General features: G+C 45.3%; 1 protein-coding gene across 6 annotated transcripts; it reads right to left on the bottom strand.

The window, feature by feature from the left end:
• Window positions 1-54: 54 nt before the first annotated feature.
• On the bottom strand, window positions 55-24,730 carry edc4 (enhancer of mRNA decapping 4). 6 transcript variants are annotated; one of them, XM_012832390.3, is made up of 29 exons: window positions 24,402-24,730; window positions 23,205-23,361; window positions 22,877-22,988; window positions 22,643-22,742; window positions 19,894-20,080; window positions 19,269-19,416; window positions 18,956-19,060; window positions 18,705-18,814; window positions 18,295-18,378; window positions 17,940-18,035; window positions 17,735-17,834; window positions 17,316-17,496; window positions 17,097-17,163; window positions 16,742-16,833; window positions 15,957-16,144; window positions 15,037-15,110; window positions 14,621-14,750; window positions 13,581-14,170; window positions 13,172-13,270; window positions 12,809-13,015; window positions 12,530-12,563; window positions 11,596-11,764; window positions 10,674-10,829; window positions 9,837-9,952; window positions 8,941-9,106; window positions 8,166-8,352; window positions 7,095-7,314; window positions 5,870-6,033; window positions 55-2,917 (listed from the first exon to the last, which is right to left on the bottom strand). In XM_012832390.3, the coding sequence occupies exons 1-29, from the start codon at window positions 24,487-24,489 to the stop codon at window positions 2,731-2,733; spliced, it is 4,314 nt and encodes a 1,437-aa protein (XP_012687844.2). In that variant the 5' UTR covers window positions 24,490-24,730; the 3' UTR covers window positions 55-2,730. The 6 variants fall into 6 exon arrangements, with proteins under 6 accessions (XP_012687844.2, XP_031420250.1, XP_012687843.2 ...); XM_031564390.2 differs by having other exon boundaries at window positions 15,957-16,147; window positions 24,402-24,729; XM_012832389.3 differs by having other exon boundaries at window positions 18,690-18,814; window positions 24,402-24,727.
• Window positions 24,731-24,761: the final 31 nt, after the last annotated feature.

The following is a 24,761-nucleotide window of genomic DNA, read 5'->3' as shown; positions in this document are numbered from 1 at the left end:
CCAGCCTGTAGATTTTATAGAAATTAAAAGGAATGTAGACCAAACAACAGCTTGAACATTGTGATTTTCTTTTTTTATTCCAAAACGTCTAGGGTAAAAGAAACAGGTGTAAAATATACAACATAGTCCAAGCACGAGAAACAAAACAATGGAAAAATGACAAAACGATCAAAACTGTTCATACACAAAACAAGAGCTAAATCTTAATATGCAACGTTTTGAGAGGAAAATAGATATATTTATATAGCGTTATGTGCAAGCCTCGATAGGACATTCACGTATTTGTTGCTAACCCTGATACGTATCAATATTAATGAAAAACAGCGTTGGAAGGAAAATCTTGATTTATACACTACAATTGCTGGTCGAAACCTGCATTATGTAAGAATAACGTTCATTTTAACTAATGGAAAAACAGTAAGGGGTTGCTTCAACAATCCGAGGGGTTAACCTTCCAGTAGCTAAAACATACAGATAGTCAAGCTATTTGACCAAAGGTTGTTTCTTAGATGGAATCTAACCAAGAAAGTCGTGGTTTAGTGCACCGATCCTTTCCGTCAACAAAAAAAATTTGCTAGCCAAGTCAGACCAGGCTCACATTAATTTAAATAAGCACAGCTCCTTATCATGCTGAGCTCAATCATTATTTAGTTTAATCCGGCCTACCAGCATAACAACAAAAAAACCCTTAGTGTGTGCCATAACGTTACAATATCTACTGAGGCAAAGAAACAAGTGGGATTTCGCTATTTTCAAGGGTGGTAGATGTCTACCACATTCTCATTGTCTTGCTGACAATGAGTATGTGGTAGATAGACATAGAACAAGGGCTGGTTCCTTGGTCTTAAAACCCAAAACGAGAAATCAAAATTTTCATTAGCAAATAATACAAGTGCTGACTGAAAAGGCTTGTTCATCAGCGACAGAGAAGTCAGAACATCAATGCGATGATTTAAAATATGGACAATACCCAAAGCAAACGGACCATCTGTAAGACTTGCAAACAGTTTCATTAAACCAGTGCCACTCCTCTCTCCATATGACTACATTTTACCATCTCTTCTGTTAAAGAATATCCTTCTACCCTAAATGGCACTAATGTATATTAAGGGAACAATTTACCACTCAGACTAGAACATTGTTAAGGCACTTTCTGTTAAGGTTATAGTCCAGGTTATGGGAGCTATATTCAGTTTTAATATCCAATTTGACATCACAATCAATAAATCCTCCTTGGGGGGTGGGGAGGGTTGTTGAGAGTAAGTGGGGAAAAAAAATATCTTTAAAGGCCACGATGACTCAGTACCTTTAAGAGAAACAATAGTCTTGCAAATTGTGGAAAATTTACAAAAGATAGTGAAGAGAAAAAGCAGCTGTAAAAATAGCATGATAAATAACAAACCTAGTTAAATACCATATTTACTGCCCTCTACGGACTAAAGCGAAAACTGCACACTTACAAATAGAGTCTGACATCTCTCTTAGTAACAACTAATCTTGCTCGATTTGCTATGGAAAACAACTTAATTTGTTTTTAACTACCGACCAGACAAAAATAAGTACGACTTGAATGACTCCAACATATGCGGAGAGTGTGAATAATGTAAGAAGCTGGTGGATTCTGAGGATGTGTATGCAGACCCTGGAGAAAGGGGGGGACACACAAAAAACATGGACGGCCATTTTCCTGTTTGCCTGGACGTCACAATCATCTTGATTGACTAATGTACATGGCGCTGCAGTCTCCTGCTTTAACTAACACATAAAAACAAAGCAGGAAAGAACTTACACTAACATATGAACACTGTACAGTTTTGTAAAGTCTATGCAAAAAGTAGTCAGTCCTACAGGAAATACACCCCCATCGCACACAAAACAGAACTACTTTTCAACAAGATGGAAATGTCTGTAACGCAAGGGGATGGCTAAAGAAATAAACTCCTTGTCTCTGGTAGAGGCAACATCCTGTGCATATGTACCTTGTTATTCCTTTTAGCTCATGAAACAAAAAAGAAAACCTGGCAAAAATGAAATGAAAATTTAGCAGTGAGGGAAAAGAAGAGATCTCTATAGAGCTGCAGTTCTCACTGCAGTTCTGTCTGTTTGGGAGAGCTGAATTACTCTGCAGAACATCTTCAAACCAGCAAAGCAACCTAGCGAAACACTGAAAAGGTCCATTTGGTTTTCTTTTGCCTCTGCCTTCTTGATGCATTGCACACAAAAGTTAGGCGACTTGCAATGGTCACTTGCAAAAAAATAAGAGTGACGGCCTTCTCTCTTCCATGTAGCTCGTCATATAAGACGAGAAATTACAAACTTTAGGATGAGGTGGTATGTTGAGTGCAAGTGCAGCCAAAAAAAAAAAAGAATCTAGTAAGCACTAACACTAAACCATCTCCTCCATTTGAGCCTGTCAAAATCCCATCACAGAACAACTGCAGAAGACCAGCTGGGTGGGGAGTCAAGGGTGAAAGGTAAAAAAAAAAGTGAAACAGTCCCGTGTGTGTGTGTGTGTGTGTGTGTGTGTGTGTGTAGGGGCAGGATGTATATGAACAGGCCTACATGGACATGGTAAATGGTGCTGCTATGTGCCCCCGTGTGGGAGACAGAAAGTGTGTGTGTGTGTGTGTGTGTGTGTGTGTGTGTGTGTGTGTGTGTGTGTGTGTCTCGCGAGAGGGGGTTTGCGAAGCACATTGTTTGGGAGGGCTGTATGTGCGCATATTGTGTGGGCTAGTGGTTGACCACTAGGCCCTGCAGCATCATCATCAGGCGACGGGCCCTCTTGCTGAGCGGGCTCTGCGGGTCCTGCTGCAGGAACTGGAAGAGCTTCTGCCGCACCTGGGCCAGAACGGCACTCATGTGGTCCCGTGTCACCGGGTCACCGTGGTCCAGGTTCATCACGGCATCCTCCAGATAGCTGAGGGGAGGAGAGAGCCAGTCAGCACAGTCACACATTCATTCTCTTTTATTGCATTCAATACTGTTCAATGGGAGATTCCACTATAGGAAAAATCACGGCAAGTTACTGAAATCTCTTGACTTGTGTTGTTTTTTATATGAAAGACCAGTAATGCAATTAAATGGGCATCAGTTATATAAATTAAATGAGTTAGTTACATGAGTAACCTAGCATAGCCTCGTGTGGCCTGGTAAGAACAAAGTCTAAAGGATGAATCCCATCCTGATGTCCATGGCATTGGCAGCACGATGCTCGGCGGGCACTGTGTGGGTGACAATGAGCTAAGTGCACAGCCCTCAATTAACATATTAAATAATGGTACATCCGATCTTCATGCCTCGCAGATTATGGATTTTCTTGTTTGTTTCACCTGCACTATTGGCATCCCACCCCCGCCCCTTGTATTTGACCCCGTGCTGGAATGAGCTCTCTGATCTCCACTGTCGGATCACTGGTCTGCCTCAAAGCACTAATCTGGTTAGCCTGAGGCGGGGTTTTCCATACACCTGTCTCTGGACTCCCCCCGCCGCCTCTGGAGATTGATTGAATTTCAGTGGTGCTGGCGCTCTGGCGGGACGGATGTTGCCAGTAATGCACGGGGGTCAACAGCAAAGGGCACGCAGGGCGAGTCCTACACATGTTTGCGCGATTTCATGTTTTAACGCCCCCCCCCCCCCTGCTCCTCTCCCTGTGTCAGTATCTCAATGCCACGTGTGCTGCTCATGTTTGTGGATCCTTAAAGCCTATTCTGGGATAAAGCAAAGGTTTTTTTTTTCTCCCACTTTCCCTTTGTGGGACTTTGCAACCTCCAGTAAGGATTAAGAGGGGCGGCCACCTGTCTGAATGGAGATATTCGCCATCTGCCTTTCAACTCGAATGCCTGTGCTGGCTGGATGCTGATGTGGTGGGAACACACATCCCAGAGAGGTCATCTTAATTACCTTACAACCACTCGTTAAGATTAGAACATCTGATTAAAAAAGGAGGAAATGCAATACAACGACCTTAATAACCTGCGTCCTGTGTGCAGCCCACGCACGCTCCAGATGGCCCAGCCAAGATGCTCCGTATCAGATTGTTATAATTTCACATCTGCATGGCTCACTCCAATACATGTAAGCCCCCAGGACAACGCTTTTTTCCTGACTGTAATCTTGGGGCTTAAGTGCCATTAGCCTTCGGGTTGCAGGAACGATGCTGCTCATATCTTAGACCCTTGGGGATGGCTCAACTGCCTTGTCAATAACAAAATAAACAAATAAATTGGACATGGACCAATATTTACACTTAAATCCCTAAAATGGACACACAAAGGCATGTCATGGGTGTCCACTTTCATCAGCATAAAATTGAGCAAATGAGAATTTAGTCTTTCATGTTGCTTGAATAATAAATGTCCTCATGTGTCTCTGAGGCTGGCCCACTAAACATACAAACTTAACATATGGTTATTGATACACACACACAGATGGTGATGTATTGGAACATCTGGGTAGTATGAGCTTTAGGTTATTTAGGATGTAGTTGGGGCAGTAACGAGCAGGGTAGAGCAAGGTCTTTAAAGGCAGTAAAGGGACTTGGCAGCGGGCAGTACGTGCATGGGCCTGGGCTTCGGGGGCTTGGCCGACTCCCCCGGCGGATGTTTGGGACCAGCGCCAGGCTGCTGAGAGCTTAATGGCTGTAGTCAGGAACGGCAAAGTGTTAAGGACTGAGGTATGTCCCAGTTTAGCGTCGGGTAGAGGCCATAAAGGTAGGGATTTAAAGCGGAAGGACATGAGACAGCCCTGTTCTCCACAGGCGTTGATGACCAGGCCGTAAAGACCAATATATGGCCCAGGCGACAAGTGTTGCTCGACTAAAAATGACATAAAAGAGACAAAATTTGTGTCTGCTAGGGCGTTGCAGACCTTGTTGTGTATATCTAAAAAATTTAAATAGCGCAGTTTTTTTTTGCTCACTCTGATTGGATGAGAAGAGATATCATTGATGTTTTGCCTTGCTGACATGGATACGGCCATCTGGCTAGTTAATGTTTTTAGTATCCTAAGTGGCTAGCAGTGTCAGCTGTAAAGTTCATATCTGATTAAACATTGACTTAATTAACTGCCGGGCAGATATTTTTTTCATGTTAATGATGGGACCATTAAGTTTAAAGATTGTGCCGTTAAGGATTGTTCTGCCCATCTTCCATGGTCAACCCAACTTGAACCTTTAGTTAACTGTTGTTAGTTAGCTAGGTAGCAGAGTTGCTTTTAGTCGATTTACACTCAAAGCCAGTCTGTCCTCAGCAACAGATCCACAGGTGCTGGACGTCGCCAGACCCTCTTGTCGCCTGGACTATAAATTCCACTTAATGATGTCCCAAAGATCACCTTCTCTCTCTCACACAGACAGACAGATAGACAGACAGACAGACAGACAGACAGACACCTCTGGTGTTTGGATAGTCCTGAGGGTCCTTTAGGATCTGGCTTTCAGGACCTTGTGTACAGGTGTTTTATTAGGAGCTTTATTTGTGTGGGTGTAAAGGGATTTTTGTTGATGTGATTAAATGTGGACAGAATATCACGGAGGCCAAAGGGAGTGCAACCTTGTTTTTGTGACTCATCTCCACCGCGGGGTAAATCTGAGATAAAAGGCCTGGGTTGTTTGTGTTTCAACCGAGGACAAACAGTTTGTGAACTGCAATTTAACCAGGGCAAGCTTAATTGGACCATTTTTGTTAGACGTCCACTGAGGAATTAAAATACTGGGCCCAACCCTCAGATACTGCTTAAGGACCTGATCTACTGGAGCAGGTGCACTGCCATCAGCCTGTATATACGTGTGGTACTTGAGTAGGACCTGGAGATAGAGGGGTGAAAGTGAGGGGAGGGGTGAAAGTGAGGGGTGGTGTAGTTCGTTTTCTACCTGATTTTGAGCTCAGTGCGTGTGCCGAGGTTGGTGGACAGCTGCTGGATGAGTGACAGCAGGACGGGCTGGATGAGGGGGCACGGGTGCTGGCCAAACACCTGCTGAGAGTCTATGGTCTCACACACGTACAGAACCAGGTTCAAATCAGCAGCAGACAATGCCTGGAGGTGGGCGACAGGGAAGAACACAAGGAGGGAAAGAGCGGGAGAGAAGAGAGAAAGATAAAAGACAGAAATGGGGGAGGCAGGGACAGAGAGACAGAGAAGAAAAAAAAAAAGACAGATTGGGACAGACATGAGGAGGATAAGAGAAGAGGGAGAGAAACCGAGTCAATCAATAATAATCAATATCGAAATCACTTAGCCTGCAATCCGCTGGACAACCTGATTAAACTGGCTCAGTATGCAACATGAATATGGAGGGTATGTGAGTATGAAGTACAGTGATTTACCTGCTGAAAACCTGGTTGAGCTATACTTTATTTGTAAGGCTAGTTTGGAGACTATATATAAGCATTAGGGATGCAACGGTACAAGGTATGTTGAGTGGTTTAGCATGTCCATTACAGTTCAGTACATTCATGTGAAGCATGGTATGTCATTATCCTATATTTTCTACCTTTAAGAAGCTCTTGAAGACCCAACTGTTCAGAGAGCACCTCCCTTCCTAACTTCCACTTCTACTAGTACTTAACTTGCACTTACAGCAGATACATTCCTGCACTTTTATTCTATTTCTATGTAAAAATAGTATCTATGGTTACACGGTCTTTATTGCTCGTAGCTTGATTGTTCTCTCCCTTGTACGTCGTTTTGGATAAAAGCGTCTGCTAAATGACCAAATGTAAATGTAAAAATGTATTTCCAAAACGTGCTTATTGCGCTGCAAACTGCCTTTGTGCCCTGTACAATTGCATCCCTAATAGGCATGTATGTTTTGGTTAGGTGAGTGGACACACCTGAGAATTATGTGTGCGTTGGTAAGGAGGACCTGGTGCAGGCATGGTGAGGTTAGGCAGGGTAAGTTATGTAAGGATGAAGGCAGCTGACCTACTGGAAGGCCTGACTGAGCTGGTCTGGTTATGTTACGCGAGTATAGTATGCTAGTATGATGGCAGTTGACCTACTAGAAAGGCCTGGTTGAGCTGGTCTGGTCATGTTCAGCGAGTATGGTATGTGAGTATGGTATGTGAGTATGGTATGCGAGTATGATGGCAGCTGACCTGCTGGAAGGCCTGGTTGAGCTGTCCCTGCTGCAGCAGCTGCAGGATGGCGGCCTGCTGGCTCTGGTAGTCCAGGTGAGCTGTGGGGACGGGTGTGCCGGCAGCTGAACGCATGGCCTGCATGATGCTGGAGGTCACCACCGCCTGCTGCTCCTTCATGGCCTGGCTCACCTCGCCCTTCACGATCCGCTGCACCTGAGTCAGGATTGAGTCCTGCAGGCTGGACGGACACACACACACACACACACACACACGGGGGAGAGGACAGAAAGGGACAGCATTCATTTTAAAATTCTCATGAAAGGCTCAGCTGCTCACAGAGACAGCTGGTTATGCTCAAGGCCAACTCAGAAAGTAAATTTCAGAGCAGTAAGGGAAAATTCCAAATAATAACAAACATCATTAGCAAATCAGTTTCCCAGAACTATGCAAACAGAATATTAATCGTGGTTCTCCACACCACTTTGAAAGCCATGAATTATGTTCAAGGTGAGCCAGGGCTAAATTGAATTTGCAGGGAGGAATTAAACCCTGGTTTAAGGTTTGTTTGTGCAGAGATCCATTTGCCGGCCACTCGATAAAGAGGATTCAAAATGCTGGCTAAGGACTCTGCCCACACCATCTGATCAATCAACAACTTCCTACATTTTTCCATTTCGACCTTACACATGTAGTTCTACCAAAAAAAAACATGTTGTGCAGTTATGTTTAACCGGCTTGACGTTTCCCGCAAATGAAGAAAATCAACCGCTGTTATACATTATTAAAGGAAATTTAAAAAGGGAACAGAACAGAGAATGTGACTTGTGTGATGAAAGTTATTGTTTTGCATGTTCAACATGGTCCCATACACACACAGGGTCTACTATAACATTTCATATACATATACACTAATATAATGTATAATTGAGTGAATACAAACTGCAGATATTTAATATTGTGAATGAGAAAGTGAAAGAGGAGGGGTAGCATGACAGACAGGTTGAAGAAAAACAAAAAACTGTAAAAGAGAAGAGGAGGGAGGACTGAGGAGAGATAAACAGACAAGATGAGGGAAGAGAAGAGGCTTACTTTCCCACGACCATGTGGAGCTGGTGCTGGACCTCGGACCGCACGCTGGCCGTCACGGTGCTGGCCAGCTGGTCTGTGGAGTTCTGGAAGGATTCCATCATCTGCTGCAGCTGGCCAATCACAGGGTCCCGTGCCTCCTGCTCCCGCTGCTTCCTGTTCTTTACATGGGTCTCCAGCTGCTGGATGTCTGTAGGGGACAGCAGAGAAGACGCTCTCAGAACACTAGAAGCAAAAACACACACACCTAAGACAGACCAGACCCTCACGCTGCACACTCTAACGTCACACGTATACACACACTTACCGCACACTCTGACAGCTTAAGGCACTTGTGCATATGCAGACACACACACTCATCCATCACAGACAGACACACACACCAGCAGCAGCAGCAGTCACTCAGCAAACACCCAAACACAATCATGCACACTGCTAGCCCTTGAACACTCATACATAACCACACAGTTCTTTGCCTACTCCACACACACATACAAGCCCATACATTACCCATCTATCCTGTGCAACTAAGTCTCACAAACACTATTCCTATGTACTGTGGACGTTTGAAACGTGATGAGGTAAGTTTACAACTGTTGGCTCTAAAAGAATTGCTGTAATATTTACCATAGTACAAGATCAACCAAATGAGAGACTCTGGATTAATAAAAAAAATTGACTCCTGGCATTATATAATCTAAAAGCAAATCAAAAAAATAAACCTATTTCAAATTATTTGAACCCAAGTGCTGGGTGGTAGAATCCCCCGTGTTCTTACACTCGTGGGTTCCCTGTTTGAAGCTGTCGTTGATCTGCTGGAACATTGACTGGCATCCGCGCTCAAACACAGGCAGCACGATGCTCTGGAATGCCTCCTTATAGGCCGCCTGGATGGGGCCCTGCATGGCTTCGGCTGCTGCGCGCCCAATGGCATCGGTGGTGTTCTGGACAGAGAGAGGTATGGAGAGAAATACTGAATTACAGAAAAAGAGCACAGTTTAAAAGAGTAATAGAGAGAGAGAGAAAATGAAAGCCTTTCATGAAGATTACTAAGAGAGAGAGAGGCACAAATGGAATGAGAAAAGAAACAGCAAAAATGACAGATTGAGAGGGTGAGACAGGAGAGGGAGAAACTAAGACTGACTGACAGAAAAACACATTTGGTGACAATGCATAAAGACAGAGCCATAGAGAGGAAAAAGATTAGGGAAAACAGAGACAGAGTTTGAAAGAGAAAGTCAGAGAGACGAAGAGTGAGTGCGAGTGAGTGCGACTGTGTGTGAGTGCGACTGTGTGTGCGCTTGTGTGAGTGGGGAGAGTGAGCAATGCCATGGAAGGCTTTACCCACAGAGCGCTTCTGTGGAAAGGCCCTGAATAATTCAGCGCTTCAGAGGGAGCTGTCAGACTAATCCTTTTGATACAGCGGCTTCTTGTTTCAACATTCCCAAAACTGCCTTTCAAAAACAAATTATTTTTGAAATCTTATATATTTGAAGATTTTTTTGGGGGTAGGATGGCGGGAGGGTATTTATAGAAGTGGCTTTTGATGTCGCGTCATGTCTACTCATATTAGTGCAAAAACACCAACATGCAGTTATGGGACGTCTTTGGAGGCTTGCCTAACAGACTAACTGGAGCCCTAAACAGGCATCCGCTGAGCAAACTGCCACTCACCTTTGACTTGACCACCTTGGTAACATTTTCTTTGAGTGTGCCCTCCACGGCGGTGAGCTTGGCGGCGATGGTGCTGGTTAGCTGGCCGGTGACTGGCTCCAGGCTCTTGGCGATGGCTAGACAGGACAAACACAAAAATGCACATGAGCTCAAGAGCCAGAGAAGGAGTGCGGCTGCCAAGAGACTTATAGGTATGGTTTCAAAGGCGGAGGACAGAAAGCCTGATAATATACAAGATATACAAGATGCATTAAATATTAAAGCACTTAGCCACAAGAAAGCTTGTATCAATGACACACCAGGTTCTCAAAAAGGCCGGATAAATCTTTGCAATATTTTTGAGATCTCTTTTTTTCCCCCACAGTTCACCTAAATAGGATTTATCCAATAGCCACATAAAACATAGAAGCAGGAGGTGTCTGCGTGTATTACAGGTATATAGCTTCCCTTGCACCTTGGTACAATGCCAAACTGACTGAAGAGAGAAATTCTAAAATTCTCTTGTGGAGCAGTACAATTCATTAATAAAATAATTCAGCTATACGCCTATGTTCACAGGCTCATGTCTACAGGTGAAAAGATGAAAGGTGTCTGAAATCTTGCTGTGATTGTTCTGATAAAATTGTATGTGTGTGTGTGTGTGTGTGTGTGTGTGTGTGTGTGTGTGTGTGTGTGTGAGAGAAGGAAGGTGAGTGTGTGTGAGAGAAGGAAGGTGAGTGTGTGTGAGAGAAGGAAGGTGAGTATGTTCAATACAGAGGTGAAACATTAGGAGGTGGCGTTAAAATAAAATAAAAACTACAACAACAACAACAAAAACTCTTCAGAAGCGGCACTAACTCTGTGGGACGGTCTTCTTCATCTCGTCACGCAACACCTTATCCAGGCGGTTGGAGAGGGTGGTGCCCAGGCTCTGGGCCAGCTGCTGGGCGAGCTGCTCCTGCAGCTGCAGGTGGCGGTGCTGCTCCTCCACCAGCATGCGCTCCACCCGTTGTTCTGCAGCGCCACGGGTGGTCAAGGACACAAACACACAGACGTGCCCTGGATTCCAATTCCAGAAGAAGAAGAAAAAGCACTCCCAGGCATGCCCCAGGCATGTGCAGCCTTGGGGGAACCCGTCAGAGTTGACAGGTGTTATGCAAGAGCAAAATTTAGAGGGGTGGTGTGAAAATCTTTGAGGGCTTGCCTTGGAATTGGAATCCAGTGGTGGGCTGATGTCACTGACACATTTAACCTCTAAAAGGAGACTCAAGATCCGCTAAAGTAGTGTAGAAATGCATCTCTCTAGACACTAATAATGTGTCATAAACATTTTGGCACACTGGATTGAAATGAATCACTGTGTGGATTGCTTTTAAGGAGCCAATCCCCCGTGTCAATCTCACCAAGTATATATGGGATTCAAACATCATCATGCTGATCAAGAAATATATAGGTCAAACATGGCATTAGTAATATTAATGTATCTGTCAGACCTGACAATGTTCATGCTCAAAGCCCATGCTATTAAACTAATCAAATGCAAGTCAACTAACTGAAAGGTGCAAAACCCTGCTTCTTGAAATCTACAATCCTACAGTGAATAATATACCACAGCAATCCCACACGCCTAGCTCTTTTTAATCAGATGCTCTAGAAGGCCTTCAGGCCGACCTGCAGCATCAGTGCTGAGTGCAGCGTGTCTAACTCTCCCGCCCTACAGGTTTGGCTTTGTGCCGAGTGGCTGTGTGAGTGGCGTGGGCTCCCCCTGGTGGAAGGATACGCTGCTGCTCCTGCTGGGAGACCATGTGAACCATGACGGTGCTCTCCACGCTGTCTATGTGGCCCGTGAGCCGCTGAAGCAGCTCCAGCTGGCTCTGACGCAGCTCAGCGATGTCCCGGTGCTGGCTCCGCAACATCAGCAGCAGCTCCTCATACATCTCAGGGCTCATCTACACACACACACGGGTAAGGAGAAGTGTCCCCACACAGGTAAGGAGAGGTACACACACACACGGGTAAGGAGAAGTGTCCCCACACAGGTAAGAAGAGGCACACACACACACACACACACACACACACACACACACACACACACACACACACACACACACGGGTAAGGAGAAGTGTCCCCACACAGGTAAGGAGAGGTACACACACACACACACACACACACACACACACGGGTAAGGAGAAGTGTCCCCACACAGGTAAGAAGAGGTACACACACACACACACACACACACACACACACAGGGAGACACCCAAATACGGAGCACACAATAAAGAGGCACACAAAACAAAGACACAATGCATAAACACAAAAATAATGCATGCATGCACACGTGCAAGTGTATACACACACACACACACACACACACACACACACACACACAGACAGACAGAGACAGACAGACGAGGCGCAAAACACACAACAGGGGAAAGCAGGGTTTGTGCTCATAACACAAGGGATGCAGAGCCCATAGTCCACGCTTCACTGAGCCTGGATTACAAGGGATTAGTGAGCGACATCACTGCTGTCTGCCACATCAAGGCTGCCTCTAAAGCCCTGCACTCCTGGCCTGGGGATTTTCAGGTTCTCTGGTATACTTAACTGTATTTAACTCAACCAAAATTCTAACAGCACAGTGAGTCTCTCCTGAAGGACCAGAATCAGGGAGGTAATGCTGAGAGTAGACAAGATAAAGGGGGCTCACCTGGTGTTCACCCTGCCGGACCTGGGAGGACTCTCTGGTGAAAAGAGAAAAGGATAAGACATTAGTTCAGATTTAAATTTTAGTTTGCTAGCTCTAGTTCTCGTAGTTCAAAAGCTGAAGGATAAACAACAGGGTTAACGATGTTGTAGCGCAGTGAAAGGGGGGAAAACAGCAACATCTTTCAATTGTCCTACACACTGCCCTTATACATGTTACACTGAGTGTTTGTGTGCCGTTTTTCCTTGTGCCGGCGTGTGCTCCCTGGAACCCCTCGCTCACCCGTCGTCTTTCTTGCTCTTCCGCTTGAGTTTGGGGGAGCCCCTGGGGGACGATTTCCAGTCTTTCACCGGCAGCCTGTGGCTCGAGCGGGAGCCACAGTTCCCCGATGACGACGCCAGACTCGCCACCTCATCGTCATGATCACTGCGCACCACACAATCAAGCCACAAGATGGGTTGAGGAGAGATGAGTGGAGACGACTGGAGGCTGATAAGCAGATTATGGGTCTCAGTTTTTGTGTTGAGTACTTGAGAGACTGACTAGGAGGGGATGATGAGTGCGTGTGTGTGTGTGTGTGTGTGTGTGTGTGTGTGTGTGTGTGTGTGTGTGTGTGTGTGTGTGTGCGCATGTGTGGGGAGGTACCTCTGCTCTGCACTGGCATCCTGACTGTCATTCTGGGTAAGGTGGTACGCACGCCTGTGGTACGGAGACGAGTGTCTGTCCTTCAACTCTTCTCTGGAGCTGGAGGAGGAGACAACATTCAAACAACAGTAAGGTTTCAGCATAGTTGGAAACTGCGGTAGCACAGGAATGAATAACATCCCAGCAGTCAAACTGGCATGACAGGCGGCTGTCAAAGCATAAAATACAGTAAAGCACAAAGGCTGAGCACTAAAGCATCACATCATATTGCAGAGAGCAGACCAAATATAAATTATACATCCTGACGCCACTACAATATACACGTTTTGGCCTGGAGGCCTTTATCACTGTATCACCGTTTTATGCTGACACACACACACACACACACACACACACACACACAACTGACCAGTCTCCCATGCCGTTGTCTCTGTGGCTGTTGCGCGTTTCCCGTGTGATATCCGGGGCGGCAGGCCAGGTGTGGTTGATTCCGTTGTCTGCACATGAGGCCCCAGCAGCAGCAGCAGCAGCAGCAGCAGCAGCGTTCTCCTGTGACAACGCGTTCTCCAGCAGGGAGGGGGTGTTGCTGAGCCGCTGCTCCCCATCCACGGGGCCCACCCCCTGGACGAGCTCCAGAGGGGGCAGCCCTAGCTCCGGCCCGCTCGAGCGGTTACGCGGCGACAGCATGTGCAGCGCTGAGGCGGCTGAAGCCATGCTATCACCATGGAGACCGGGGAGGGACATTGGAGAGGACACTTGAATGGAATCTCCAGCTGCGGCGGCTGCAACACTGGCGGCCAGGCAACCACGCTGAAGCGTCTCTGAGGCGATTTCAGGGATGTCCTGCGACATGGCGGTGGAAGCGGACGAGATGACGTCCGGGGAGCGGGCGCGTGTCGGGGACGCCTGTGGCAGCAGCAGCATGGGCTGCAGGGGCTCCATGACCTGCATGGGCTGCAGGGGCTCCATGGCCTGCAGGTCCATCGAAAGCGGAGGTACCTGGGGGGGGCGGAGGGGGTAGGTGAGGGGGGGCATGTGACTGAAGGGGTAGGCCTCTCGCAGGAGAGTTGGAGAGAGCGGCAAGGGTGGAGAGAAACTCTGAAGCTGCGGAGTGGGCGTGAGAGAGAAGAGTGTGTGTGTGTTGAGTGAGTGGGCGTGAGAGAGAAGAGTGTGTGTGTGTTGAGTGAGTGTGTGTGCATGTGGGTAAGGGGAAGAGAGAGTGGAGAGAGGTGTATGGAGGCGAGGGTGAGGGAGGACAGTTATATTACTGCATCTGCACATGTGCCTCTGATCGAGGTGCATTAAGGGCTTGAAATGGAACAAATTTGAAAATAGGGTCGTGACCATACAAGAGGCTGAAATCCCTGTCAACATGGCCAGAGGTTAAACCATCATGTGAGGTCATGTAAGCAATGTGTGTGTGTGTGTGTGTGTGTGTGTGTGTTGTACCTGGATGTCTCCGAGGCCTGAGATCAGGATGGAGTTGGCCCTGGGGCTGCTGGTGCTGGGAATCAGACCGAGGCCACTGCTGCCGCTGTCCAAAGACAGCTTTGGGCTCTGGCTCATGTCTTCACCTCCCCTAGAGTCACCACACAGACAGAAGTTAGTCACAGAAGTTAGCCACAACAAAAGGCTCAATAATTACACATGCACAAAGAACCAACAGCAGAAACAAAATAACCACCACCACCACCAAACAATGTTGCAGAAACCCTCCCCGAAAATGTAAGTAATCCAATCAACACAAATCAAACACTGCAATAATTTCTGCCCGACAGCACTGCAGAGCGGAGACCAGCTTCACTGTGTTTCACCGTTCACTTCTCCGCACAGTGCTATGGCTAACGTCAGAAGTCCATGCCCACCTGGCACCACTGTCGGAGCTCATAGCCGTCACGATGGTCAGGCTGCTGGCACCGCTGCCTGGTGAGGCCGGCACCTGGGAGGAAGAGGCCCTTTGTTAGACACCAGTGCATTGCAAGATGAACTACTACAAGTTGGCAAAAAAAACATCATGGTATTTGCAGTAAACTACTGTAAATGTGGATATCTGATCAGCTCTTGAACTTCCTGTTGACTGAATACACTGACCTTGACATTACCAGAACTAACTAAAAAGGATATGTTTTTAATGTAAATACTTCAAATTCACCAAAGCCTGCATATGGCTGATTTTTAGAAAGGTCAGATCAGCACTCTGCTTTAGGCACAGTTTGGCGAAGAGAGAGAGCCGTCTCACCCTACCTGGCCTTGAACCAGGGTCTGGGGGGTACCAAACCTGTACCCTGATACTACGGTTAATATATGCTAGGACTGCCATATCAACGAGCCCGGCTCTTTGGCATTGTGGTCAGGGTGCAGGCTTGGTACCTTGTGGACCCTGGTTCAAGGTCGGGTGGGGTGACTGGTGACATATGGTTAAACCTAGGGTTGGGTTAGATTAGGCCTTTAAATGGTGATGAGCTAAGGGGTCAAATTCACAAATAAATTTCTCAGAGAATACAAATGTACCTATTTGCTGAACAGTGTAACAATTGCTGTACTAGTCCACATTAAAGCATTTCTATGTAGTATTTATAAAATAATACCTCAAAATAAACCATCATAGCTCAGATACCAAAATGTCATACTTCTTGTTTTTTGTTGGGGCGGGAGAGTGCAAGACCAAACCCCTAGAGGGTGCTAAAATCAGGATCACCTCATGAGGTTGCTTTAAGTGCACCCCCATTTATGATTTCCAAGTCACTTCGATGGGCATTTGGACATAGCAGTGATGAGGACTTACTGATGCACTGGGGGTCATGAAGGCATCAGGGGTCATAAGTTTGGGCATGGTGGCACCCACAGAGCTCAGGAAGTCTGCAGGGGCGGGAAGGGCAGGGATCTTGCACAGGTCGTTCTGGGAGTCGCTGCCGGAGTCCTTATCTGAGCTCAGGCCCTCCATGCTCAGGTCAGTCAGATTGTCCGAGAAACCTGCTGAAAAAACAAACCCATTGCACATGAAATCGCCTGGAACAAGAATGAGCAACCTGGTCTAAAAGTCCTTCAGTTCAGTGAAAGTATGCATTTAAAGACAGAGCATGAAAAGCATTATTATGATTGATTCATGCTGATGGGAGATTTCATGGTTCCAGCACTCAACACGTCTATCTTAACGTAGATTCATCTTTTTCATCAAATAAAACCCCGCACCACTGACAACACTGCAGGGGATACAGTATGTGCTGTGCACAGTTCCAAGGTTTTTCTTCATTGACCAAAGTTTAAATGAACAATTCATGACTGAATTCATCGGATGAGAAATGCGGTTTAATACGAGGTAGTACAGAAAACATACTTTATGGCTTAAGTCTGGTATGGTCTTTCAAAATGATTATCCTAGATTATTATTTTTTTTTTTTTAAGTATTAGTCAAAAATATGAGCCTAAACTGTTATCTACGATGCCAAAGAACAGTGGTAGCTATCATACCTTGTTAATGCACACCATCACTGAAAACAATGGTTTCCCATTTCCCATCTGCCCAACACACCCCGCATTTTACCCCCTTTAGAGATTTCTAGCACTCACCTAAGGCTTCCTGTGACCCAGAGTGCGTTGAGCACAGCAAACTGGAGGAGCTCAGGTCAGGCTGGAACCAGATCTGCACATCCTGGAGGGACCTGGAGGGAAGAGCCGGTGGAAGAAATGCAGCACACATGGATAAGCCAAACCAGCAACACAACGCATCTCCATGAGAATGCTGAATTATTGATGACTGTCGGTATTAGTTATATGTTTATTAATGTGGAGGGACTGCTTGCACTCCAGCAGTGAGCTTTCATTAACATGGCTCGGAGTGTAAGACGTACTAGTGTGCTGTAGCAGTGTGAAGCAGGCTTCCAGTTTGAAATACGTCATGTATTATTAACAGATGGGAACTCACTTTGTGTGAACACAGTACAGTTTGATTTTGATTCCTGACTTGGACTCCATAGGGCCCTGGGTTCCTTCTGAAAGGCAAACAAAGTACATCTCAAGGAGTCCGAGTCCTCCAACATAGCATTCATTATATGCATAAAACTGCGTAATAATTGGACAATCTATATAAATTATAAACTATTTTAGCAGAATTGGCAGGGTGTTTCATGAGATTGGAACTGACCTGTAGTCAGGCTCTCGCTCTCCTCGTCTGGGGGAAGCACTTCAGTGTGGCGCAGTCGGCTGCGTGTAACTTCCTGCACGCCAAAGCTGAGCACAGGGTGCGTGAGCAGGAACTCTGAGACGGCTGTGAAGCTAGCACGGCCTTTCTCTTGGTCCTGATGCAGCTCCATCACATACAGCACCTAAACAGAGCCAGACAGAGCCAGGCAAACAGGGGGAGGGAGGGGGCAGAGAGAGAGATGAAGGTCTAAGCATCAAAATCCGGAGTAAAAGCACATTTCTCACGGTGCCCCACTCGTACAAAAGAATAGGCCAAAAAGACCAACAGACCACAGACAATAAAATCTTCATGTTGGTGAGGATGTTGACTGTTGTGGGGCTTTGGTAAGTGTAGAACGTGCAGTGTTGGTAGAGGCTCACCTTCCTCTGTACATCTGTCAAAATCAGACACTCTGCAGCTAGATCAAGGCTGGCCTTCAGACTGGGCAGCACAATCGAGTTTAACGTATCTGGAGAGAACCTAAACAAAAAATAGATCGCATTATTAGAATCATAAAATATACAGTCTGTGAATTTGAACTCTTTCAGGTGTGGTATCTGAGCGTGCGTGTGTGTTTGGACAGACCTGATAGTCTGCAGACAGGTCCATGAGACCGTGCACCACATCTTAAGCTCCTGGTTCTGATCCGCTCCGGTGATCAGGAAACGCCAAAACGGCACACTGCAGGGGATAGCAAAGGAATCAGGTCAAATGAGAAGATGACAGATGCAGTAAGGTCCAGATGCGTGACTGCTATCAGCTGCAGTCCGCGAAAAGCACTGCTCATGGACGGCATGTGCTGGACGCTCACTCGTATAGGAAAAGCACACAAGCTATGGTTAACACATCCCCAATAACTAAACTTTAACACAGAACGGGAGATGGACAGATACAGACAGACATAACATAGTGTGTATCCCTGTATTTGAGGGGTACTTACTCAGGGTCCTGCTTCTTGTGGTTGTCACAAAACAGTAAGCACGACAGAGGCCTCCCATTATGAGGCTGCCACTCATGTAGACATCTACAAGAGGTAAAGAGAGGGTGAGAAATACTCTGACGTTGGCAAACCACAGAGAGATGGAAACGTCAAATCAGTAGTGTAGTTTAGGTTTGAACACTGGAGAATAAGACTGCAGAATCTGAGGAATTTGTGCGTGGAGTAAAATACCGTCATTTGTAACGGGATCGCCACCACCCGACCCCAAATCCTCCCGCCCTCACCCCTCCAACACAAAAAACTGCTACAACTTCCGCAGGCTTATTTTCAGTAACAACATTATGAATAAGTGAAATGATGTGTGCTTGAAAAGAGGAACAGCTGAGTATAATTACTTCTTATTAGCACACCTGGGTTGATCTTGTCCCTCAATGTAAATCTGCCAGAATTTAACATAGCCATCATGACTGGCGGTGGCCAGCACGGTGCCATCAGGTGATAAAGCTCCTTCGCTTATGCGCTGGACAAAAGCAAAATAGAAATAGTAGTGGTAGTAATGGTGTTTGCATCCAATACATTAACAGCCATTTAAAACTGCAGTTGTTGTAAATAAGACCGTAGGTAAGACCAGGTGAAGAACCATGCATTTGAAGTTGCTTACAGCTGTGTGTCCTTTGATGGTGATGAAGCCCTCTTTTAGATCGGTGGCATCCACAGGCCAGGTGCTGTGGTTGGATTTAAGGATGTCCAGATCCCAAACCTCAGCCTGAGTAAAGTGAGATGAGAAAGTTAGTTGAGTGGGAAAAGGAGGACTACAATAAAAAAAAAACACCAACGCTTCATACATTTGTTTACTCAATGCCCACCAACACAACTGAATAGAAGACAAAACAAAATAACAGACAGGAATAGAACACATCAAGACCAATGCGTATCTACAGTCAATATGAGAGTCAGTGTAGTGTTAATCATACTCGGTCTTCATGGAGCAGGGCTAAGGTCTGGCAGGACTCTTCCGGGCTCTCCTCGTTGTCCTCGGGGATGAAGGGGCACCAGATGAGCCTCCTGTGGGAGTTCAGCGGCGTGTCCTCCGGTCTGCGGATGTGCACCACCACCTCGTCTCTGAGAGGCACCGTGGGTTAAGGGTATAGAAGCTTGCAAGTGCTGCACAGCACACAGGTGCTTTAGACACACACACACACACACACACACACACACACACACACACACACACACACACACACACACACACACACACACACACACACACACACACAGTGCAGAACCTCCCCTCCCCTGACAAAATACACCAGGGCAGTGTTTTGAGAAGGCGTGGCTGAAAATGGTTAATAATTGAATTGCTGCCATCTGAGAGGCCATCTCTGGCTAAGAACTAAGATATGTACCTGTCTATGCACTTTGGTTGGGATGGGTCTGGAGACACATTTACACACAATCCATTCAAGACCCAGACACACATCGACGGTTCAACAATTTTTTAAGCATCAATTCAAGCAGCACCCATTCCAATTATCCGGCAGAGAGAAGGCACACCAGCACAGGGACACTCTCACGCAAAGATCTGTTTGGTGAGGATACTGGATCTTTCCACTGATGCTGGTCAGCTGCCAGATGACCAGGTTGCCGGCCTCGTCGACACAGCCCAGCAGGGTGGAGTCCAGGTGGGCAAAGGCCAGGTCCGTGACTGCGCCAGTGAAGCCCTTGAGAAGTGTGCGCTCGGCCGAGCCCAGGCTCAGGACACGGATCATCGCGTGGTTGTGTGCACCTGTTCAGACAACACAGAGGCGTACAAAAATTAAAAATCTGATCAATCAATAGCTGACTTATAACAATTACATATAACAATTACATATAAACAGAGAATATACTTGGCAGTGCAACATGGCGGACTCCATGAAAGAGGACCCGCTCCCTATGTAGATATGAAGGGCTCATTCTAAGCTAACGAAACGATTATTTACCGTATCCTGTACAAGCATTGTGTTTAGTCAGATTTGGACATTACAATGCACATAAGAATAATTTAGACATTAACGTCTCCATGTTTACAAATTCCCACTTTACCACTAGTCTTATCCAGTACTCACTGACTGAATTTCTGGTTGGCGTTAGTTTTTTGCCCCATAGATTAGGCCTGTAGCATTAAACGATAATATCTTGCTAATGAATGTAACGGTACGGGTCATGAATACTAAACTGTGTGGCGCTAATTTATTTTATTTATTGGTTTTACCTTTTTGCTGACCAAAGGCTTTCTTTCCGTCATCTTAGCTTGTGCTAAACTAAACATACCACAGCCTGGCTGAGTGTGAGTTTGGGATTTTAGGGAGGGGCGAAAATGCATCTCTGTAAAGGAAGGGGCTGAGCTGGATTTATAACACACATGACAAAACGAGAGCATCATTGTGAAATGGAATGCGGCACAATAATCGTTTTATCTTGATTATCTAGTTTTCATAATTTTTGGAGGCCAACATCGTAACTGAAAGTAAACTTCGATTAATCGCCCAGCCCAAGTAGAATGTGCATTATCATTAAAGCCAGGAGACACCAGCTTCCATAAAGATCCACAGAGTGCATCAGAGACTTTAAAAAAAAAAAAAGCACAATATGTGTTGGCTAGGTATTACACTGCACAACAGACATTGGAGTAATTTGCTCTTTCCTGAACTGAATTACAGCATCAGCAACACTATGCATTGCTCTTAAAACTCAAATTGCCTTTGTGAATGAGGGTCTACTAAAATTAAAGCTCATGATATGAGATGCTTCCAGAATACACAATGCCATGTTGAGAAACTTTAAAGATGGTCACACTGAAATTGTATGATACTGAAGACAAGTGTGATTTTTCTGAGCTGTGCTTTACCCATCTTCCTTGACAAGTATAAACCACTTTGTGCTTATTCAACTGTTGTCTAGAGACTGAAGATTTAACCTAGTTTTATTTATGCTTCAGCCTGTAGCACTGAATGTGACCACAGACTAGTTAATTAAAACTGTTATTAGCTTGGCAGACACCAACCAGCCACAAAATATACCTCAAAAGACCTGTTAGTGAAATGAGCCAATAACTCTAGGTAACCATGACAGTCAAACATTACTCAACACTGCCAGTGAGTCATGTGGTTGGACCTTTAATGAAGTGCAAAGAATGCTACCAAAAGCCGGGACAACAGGAACTTTTTTTAGGTATTGCATTGATTTCAGCATTTTATCATCCTGCTACAAATCTCATTTCCCCTCCAGTATATTTTCAACTCACCCTAATCTTGCCCACGTCATTGAAACGGTCAAAATGATTTACGGAATCCCTCATTTCATTAAAACGTCAAAGGGAAATCTCTCCGTTTGAGGAATTGTCATGGCAGATGGAATGCTGTCTGGCAGCCGCAAGTTGATTATATCTCCCTGAACCGAGCGTCAGGAGAGCCACAGAGGGAGAGTTTGGGCTAAGCTCTGAACGGCACGGCACAACAATCACATGCGCATCTCAGGCCCCATAAACTATAGACAAATCACAGGCCGGGTTTTCCATACAACTAATTTACATATTTAAGCGCATTTATGAAAATTCAGCTAAAGAAAATGCAAGTCTGTGCATGTTTCCTTCTGCTGTGTTATGCAAATTAAAAGTGGACACACTCCTAATCAGGGGAGGAGTTGTGAACAGCTGTTGGATCAAAACGTTGTCAGGACAACTTTAACTGAAACACCTGATAAAATCACAACAAATGCAAATTAACTTGTTTCCATCAACCATAACCATTATATCCTATGGGCATCAGGAGTTAATCCACCTCCTTCTAGCGAATAAATGTGTTATGCGATTTAGACAATTTTATGTGAATTTGAAGGATTTTGATTTCATTGGATGGAAACCCAGCTATATACTTCAATACATTTTAAAGAGCAGACAACTCAGTACAGCAAAGCCAATATCAGCAATATTACATTATGTGGGGATAAAGTGTTAAAGCCATTAGTTTAGCTAAAGCACACAGTTTGTCAAACCAAGGAAACAGGAGAAAGGAGTTCAGATTTCTCCGGCTCCTTTATTAGAACACAACCCCCTCATAACACATGCTATTCAGGACACCAATTCAGAGCAGAGGGAAACCTTTGCGGACTGTGGCTTTTTTGTCTGCTGTTGTCAACACAGCATTGTGCACATAATCTTAATTTGAAATGGTGAAGCTAAAAAGCTCTTTACGTCCACTTTAGGGGATCAGTGGTGCAGTTCTAAGCCCGTGCAAGATGGCAAACATTGCATGTGCGCAAACATACACACATTAATACAAATAAAATAAAATAAAATAAAACTCACCTCTGATGGCATAGGCTAAGTATGTGTTGGACACCGCAATAAGTTTGCCATAATAATACTTGTGCTCCCAGTCATACTTAGCCACAGGCTGTATCTTCACCTGAAATTTCAAAGGAAATCAGTCCATGAGTCAACTTGGACACAGAGGTAGGAAAAAGCAATTTAATAGTGACAACATAAACAATACAATGCTCATTCAAGAGGGTGTACCAATGTTTATAGTACAAAGTTTACCTTGTTACTTCCACGAGCCTTACTGTCAATGCTGGAGTCACGACTTGCCACTATTTCTACATGGCTGGAGGTGATGGCAACACAAGTGGAACCATCATCCCCAGACAGGCAGCTGGACAAAGAGGAAAAAAAGATTTCCTTATATCACTCTAGTCTAGAATTTGTGTTTTTCAAATATCCATTTACCCTGCTTAACAACAACTCCATCCATCACGCATCAAGTTACATGGCCTTTGCCCATCATTGCCAATGAGCCCAACATTTAAAAGAACATAAAAGGCAATTAATTAAGAGTATAGAAATAGAATTTATGAGAGCTTGAACTAACATGGTCTGGCAGTCTTCTGTGTTAAGATTCTCTGGGCTGCGACCTGATGCCCCAGCCATATCTGTAGAGTCTCCTGTTCCGATGAACTCAGCTCCAAGCAGCCCATTCAACTCGCCATTGAAAGATGTCTTTTTAGGAGTATCACTTGTAATTGCGTCTGGAGATCAGAGAAGAGCGACAATTAACTTGACATTGCAGAAGCCTGAGTGTGCCCTTTGATTCATGACCTACTAGGTACATTGCTAACATTAAACATGTCTCCGTTAATCACCATCAGTTTGAGCAGACATAACTATCCTAATGTTATCCTCTGCCAAAAACGTAAAACATATGTTTCCAAACTCGAGCTACACCATACATAGACCCAGTTAATAGCACAAACTCGTTTGGCGCCAGTTAAATAACTGAGGAGTATGTCAGTGCCACTAGCAACTATTACAACATTAATTTACAAGCTTGGCACCAATATAGCTACTGTTAATCTACTGCCGCGCTAGCTATTTGCATATATCGTTCGTAGTTAAAGAACAGAATACAAGGTTTACCCACTTACAAAAAGCTCACGTAGTTAGTAATTATCTAAAATATGAAATAGAAGCTGGTTAACCAGTTCGCTTGAGGACTTGCCCAAACACCTGCAACCTAGATAACGCACACATTAATTAAAAAAAATAGCTAGCTATGGCTACTTCGCGTCAGCAGGTATCGTTTGGTAACTTTTGTGAACAAGCTGGTGACCTTACTCCTGCACCAACATTCCACCAGTCGAAAGCATGCAATGCCAAGACAAAAGTAAAATAGCAAATTTACCATGAAAAGCAAAATACAGCTGTTGACAGCGACTCGATAAGTTAACTGTCTGAGCTCAGCTAACAAGCTCATCAACGTTAGCCAGCTGCACCACACAACAAGCTAAAGCTAGCTTGCTAACTAGTTGCAAACGTGCTATTAGGGGTTAATAACTTTGTTAAGTCACTAAATTAACACCCGTTTGTTCTATATAGCAGTTGGGTTGCTAATCAACTACGAAAAAGATGAACCGAAACCAAAAGCTATAATCGTTAGCTAGCAAGATAATAGACACCTCTAAGGTAACATTTAGCGTTAGCTAGTTAGTTAGCTAGCTGCGCAACAACGACACAGCATCACACCGCGGCCTACAGATGATTCCCACCTCTCCTATGCCCGGCAACTTACCGGCGATATTTCCAGGACGGTCCAGTTTCAAGATGTCCCGAAGATGCTGAGTCGCATCCTCTATATCTATGTTTGAATTGGTAGCCATAAGGTAGGGAAGGGGAGCCTGGGTCTTTTAAACGGGGCAAAGTTTTATCAATTTTCTTTACTGTCAGTGTTGGCTTTGCCTGCCCCTATGAAAGCTTGCAGTCTTTGCGAACTTCCGTCCGGTGTTCTCACAAATTATTTCCTGGTGGCGCCATCAGACAAGAGATAACCGCGTCCAAGGGTTCCTCCCGTCAGCATCTTCTTCAGTGACATTTTAACATGCCACTTGCAACATCAGCATCCTGACCTGTGAGATGAAAACATTACTGCTGA

This window comes from Clupea harengus, chromosome 3, assembly GCF_900700415.2.
Source record: "Clupea harengus chromosome 3, Ch_v2.0.2, whole genome shotgun sequence".
Lineage (NCBI taxonomy): Eukaryota > Metazoa > Chordata > Actinopteri > Clupeiformes > Clupeidae > Clupea > Clupea harengus.
Note: the sequence above shows the minus strand (reverse complement) of the source record. Positions and strands in the feature narration are given on the sequence as shown.

Bases quoted from the DNA above. Each gene is read 5' to 3' on its own strand.
- edc4 (XM_031564389.2), bottom strand. From the start codon at position 24,489: ATGGCTACCAATTCAAACATAGATATAGAGGATGCGACTCAGCATCTT. The intron at 23,362-24,401 runs GTAAGTTGCCGG...TCTGATCTCCAG, and splicing joins CCGTCCTGGAAATATCGCCG to ACGCAATTACAAGTGATACT. The intron at 6,034-7,094 runs GTCAGCTGCCAT...GCCCACCTCCAG, and splicing joins TCAACCAGGCCTTCCAGCAG to GCATTGTCTGCTGCTGATTT.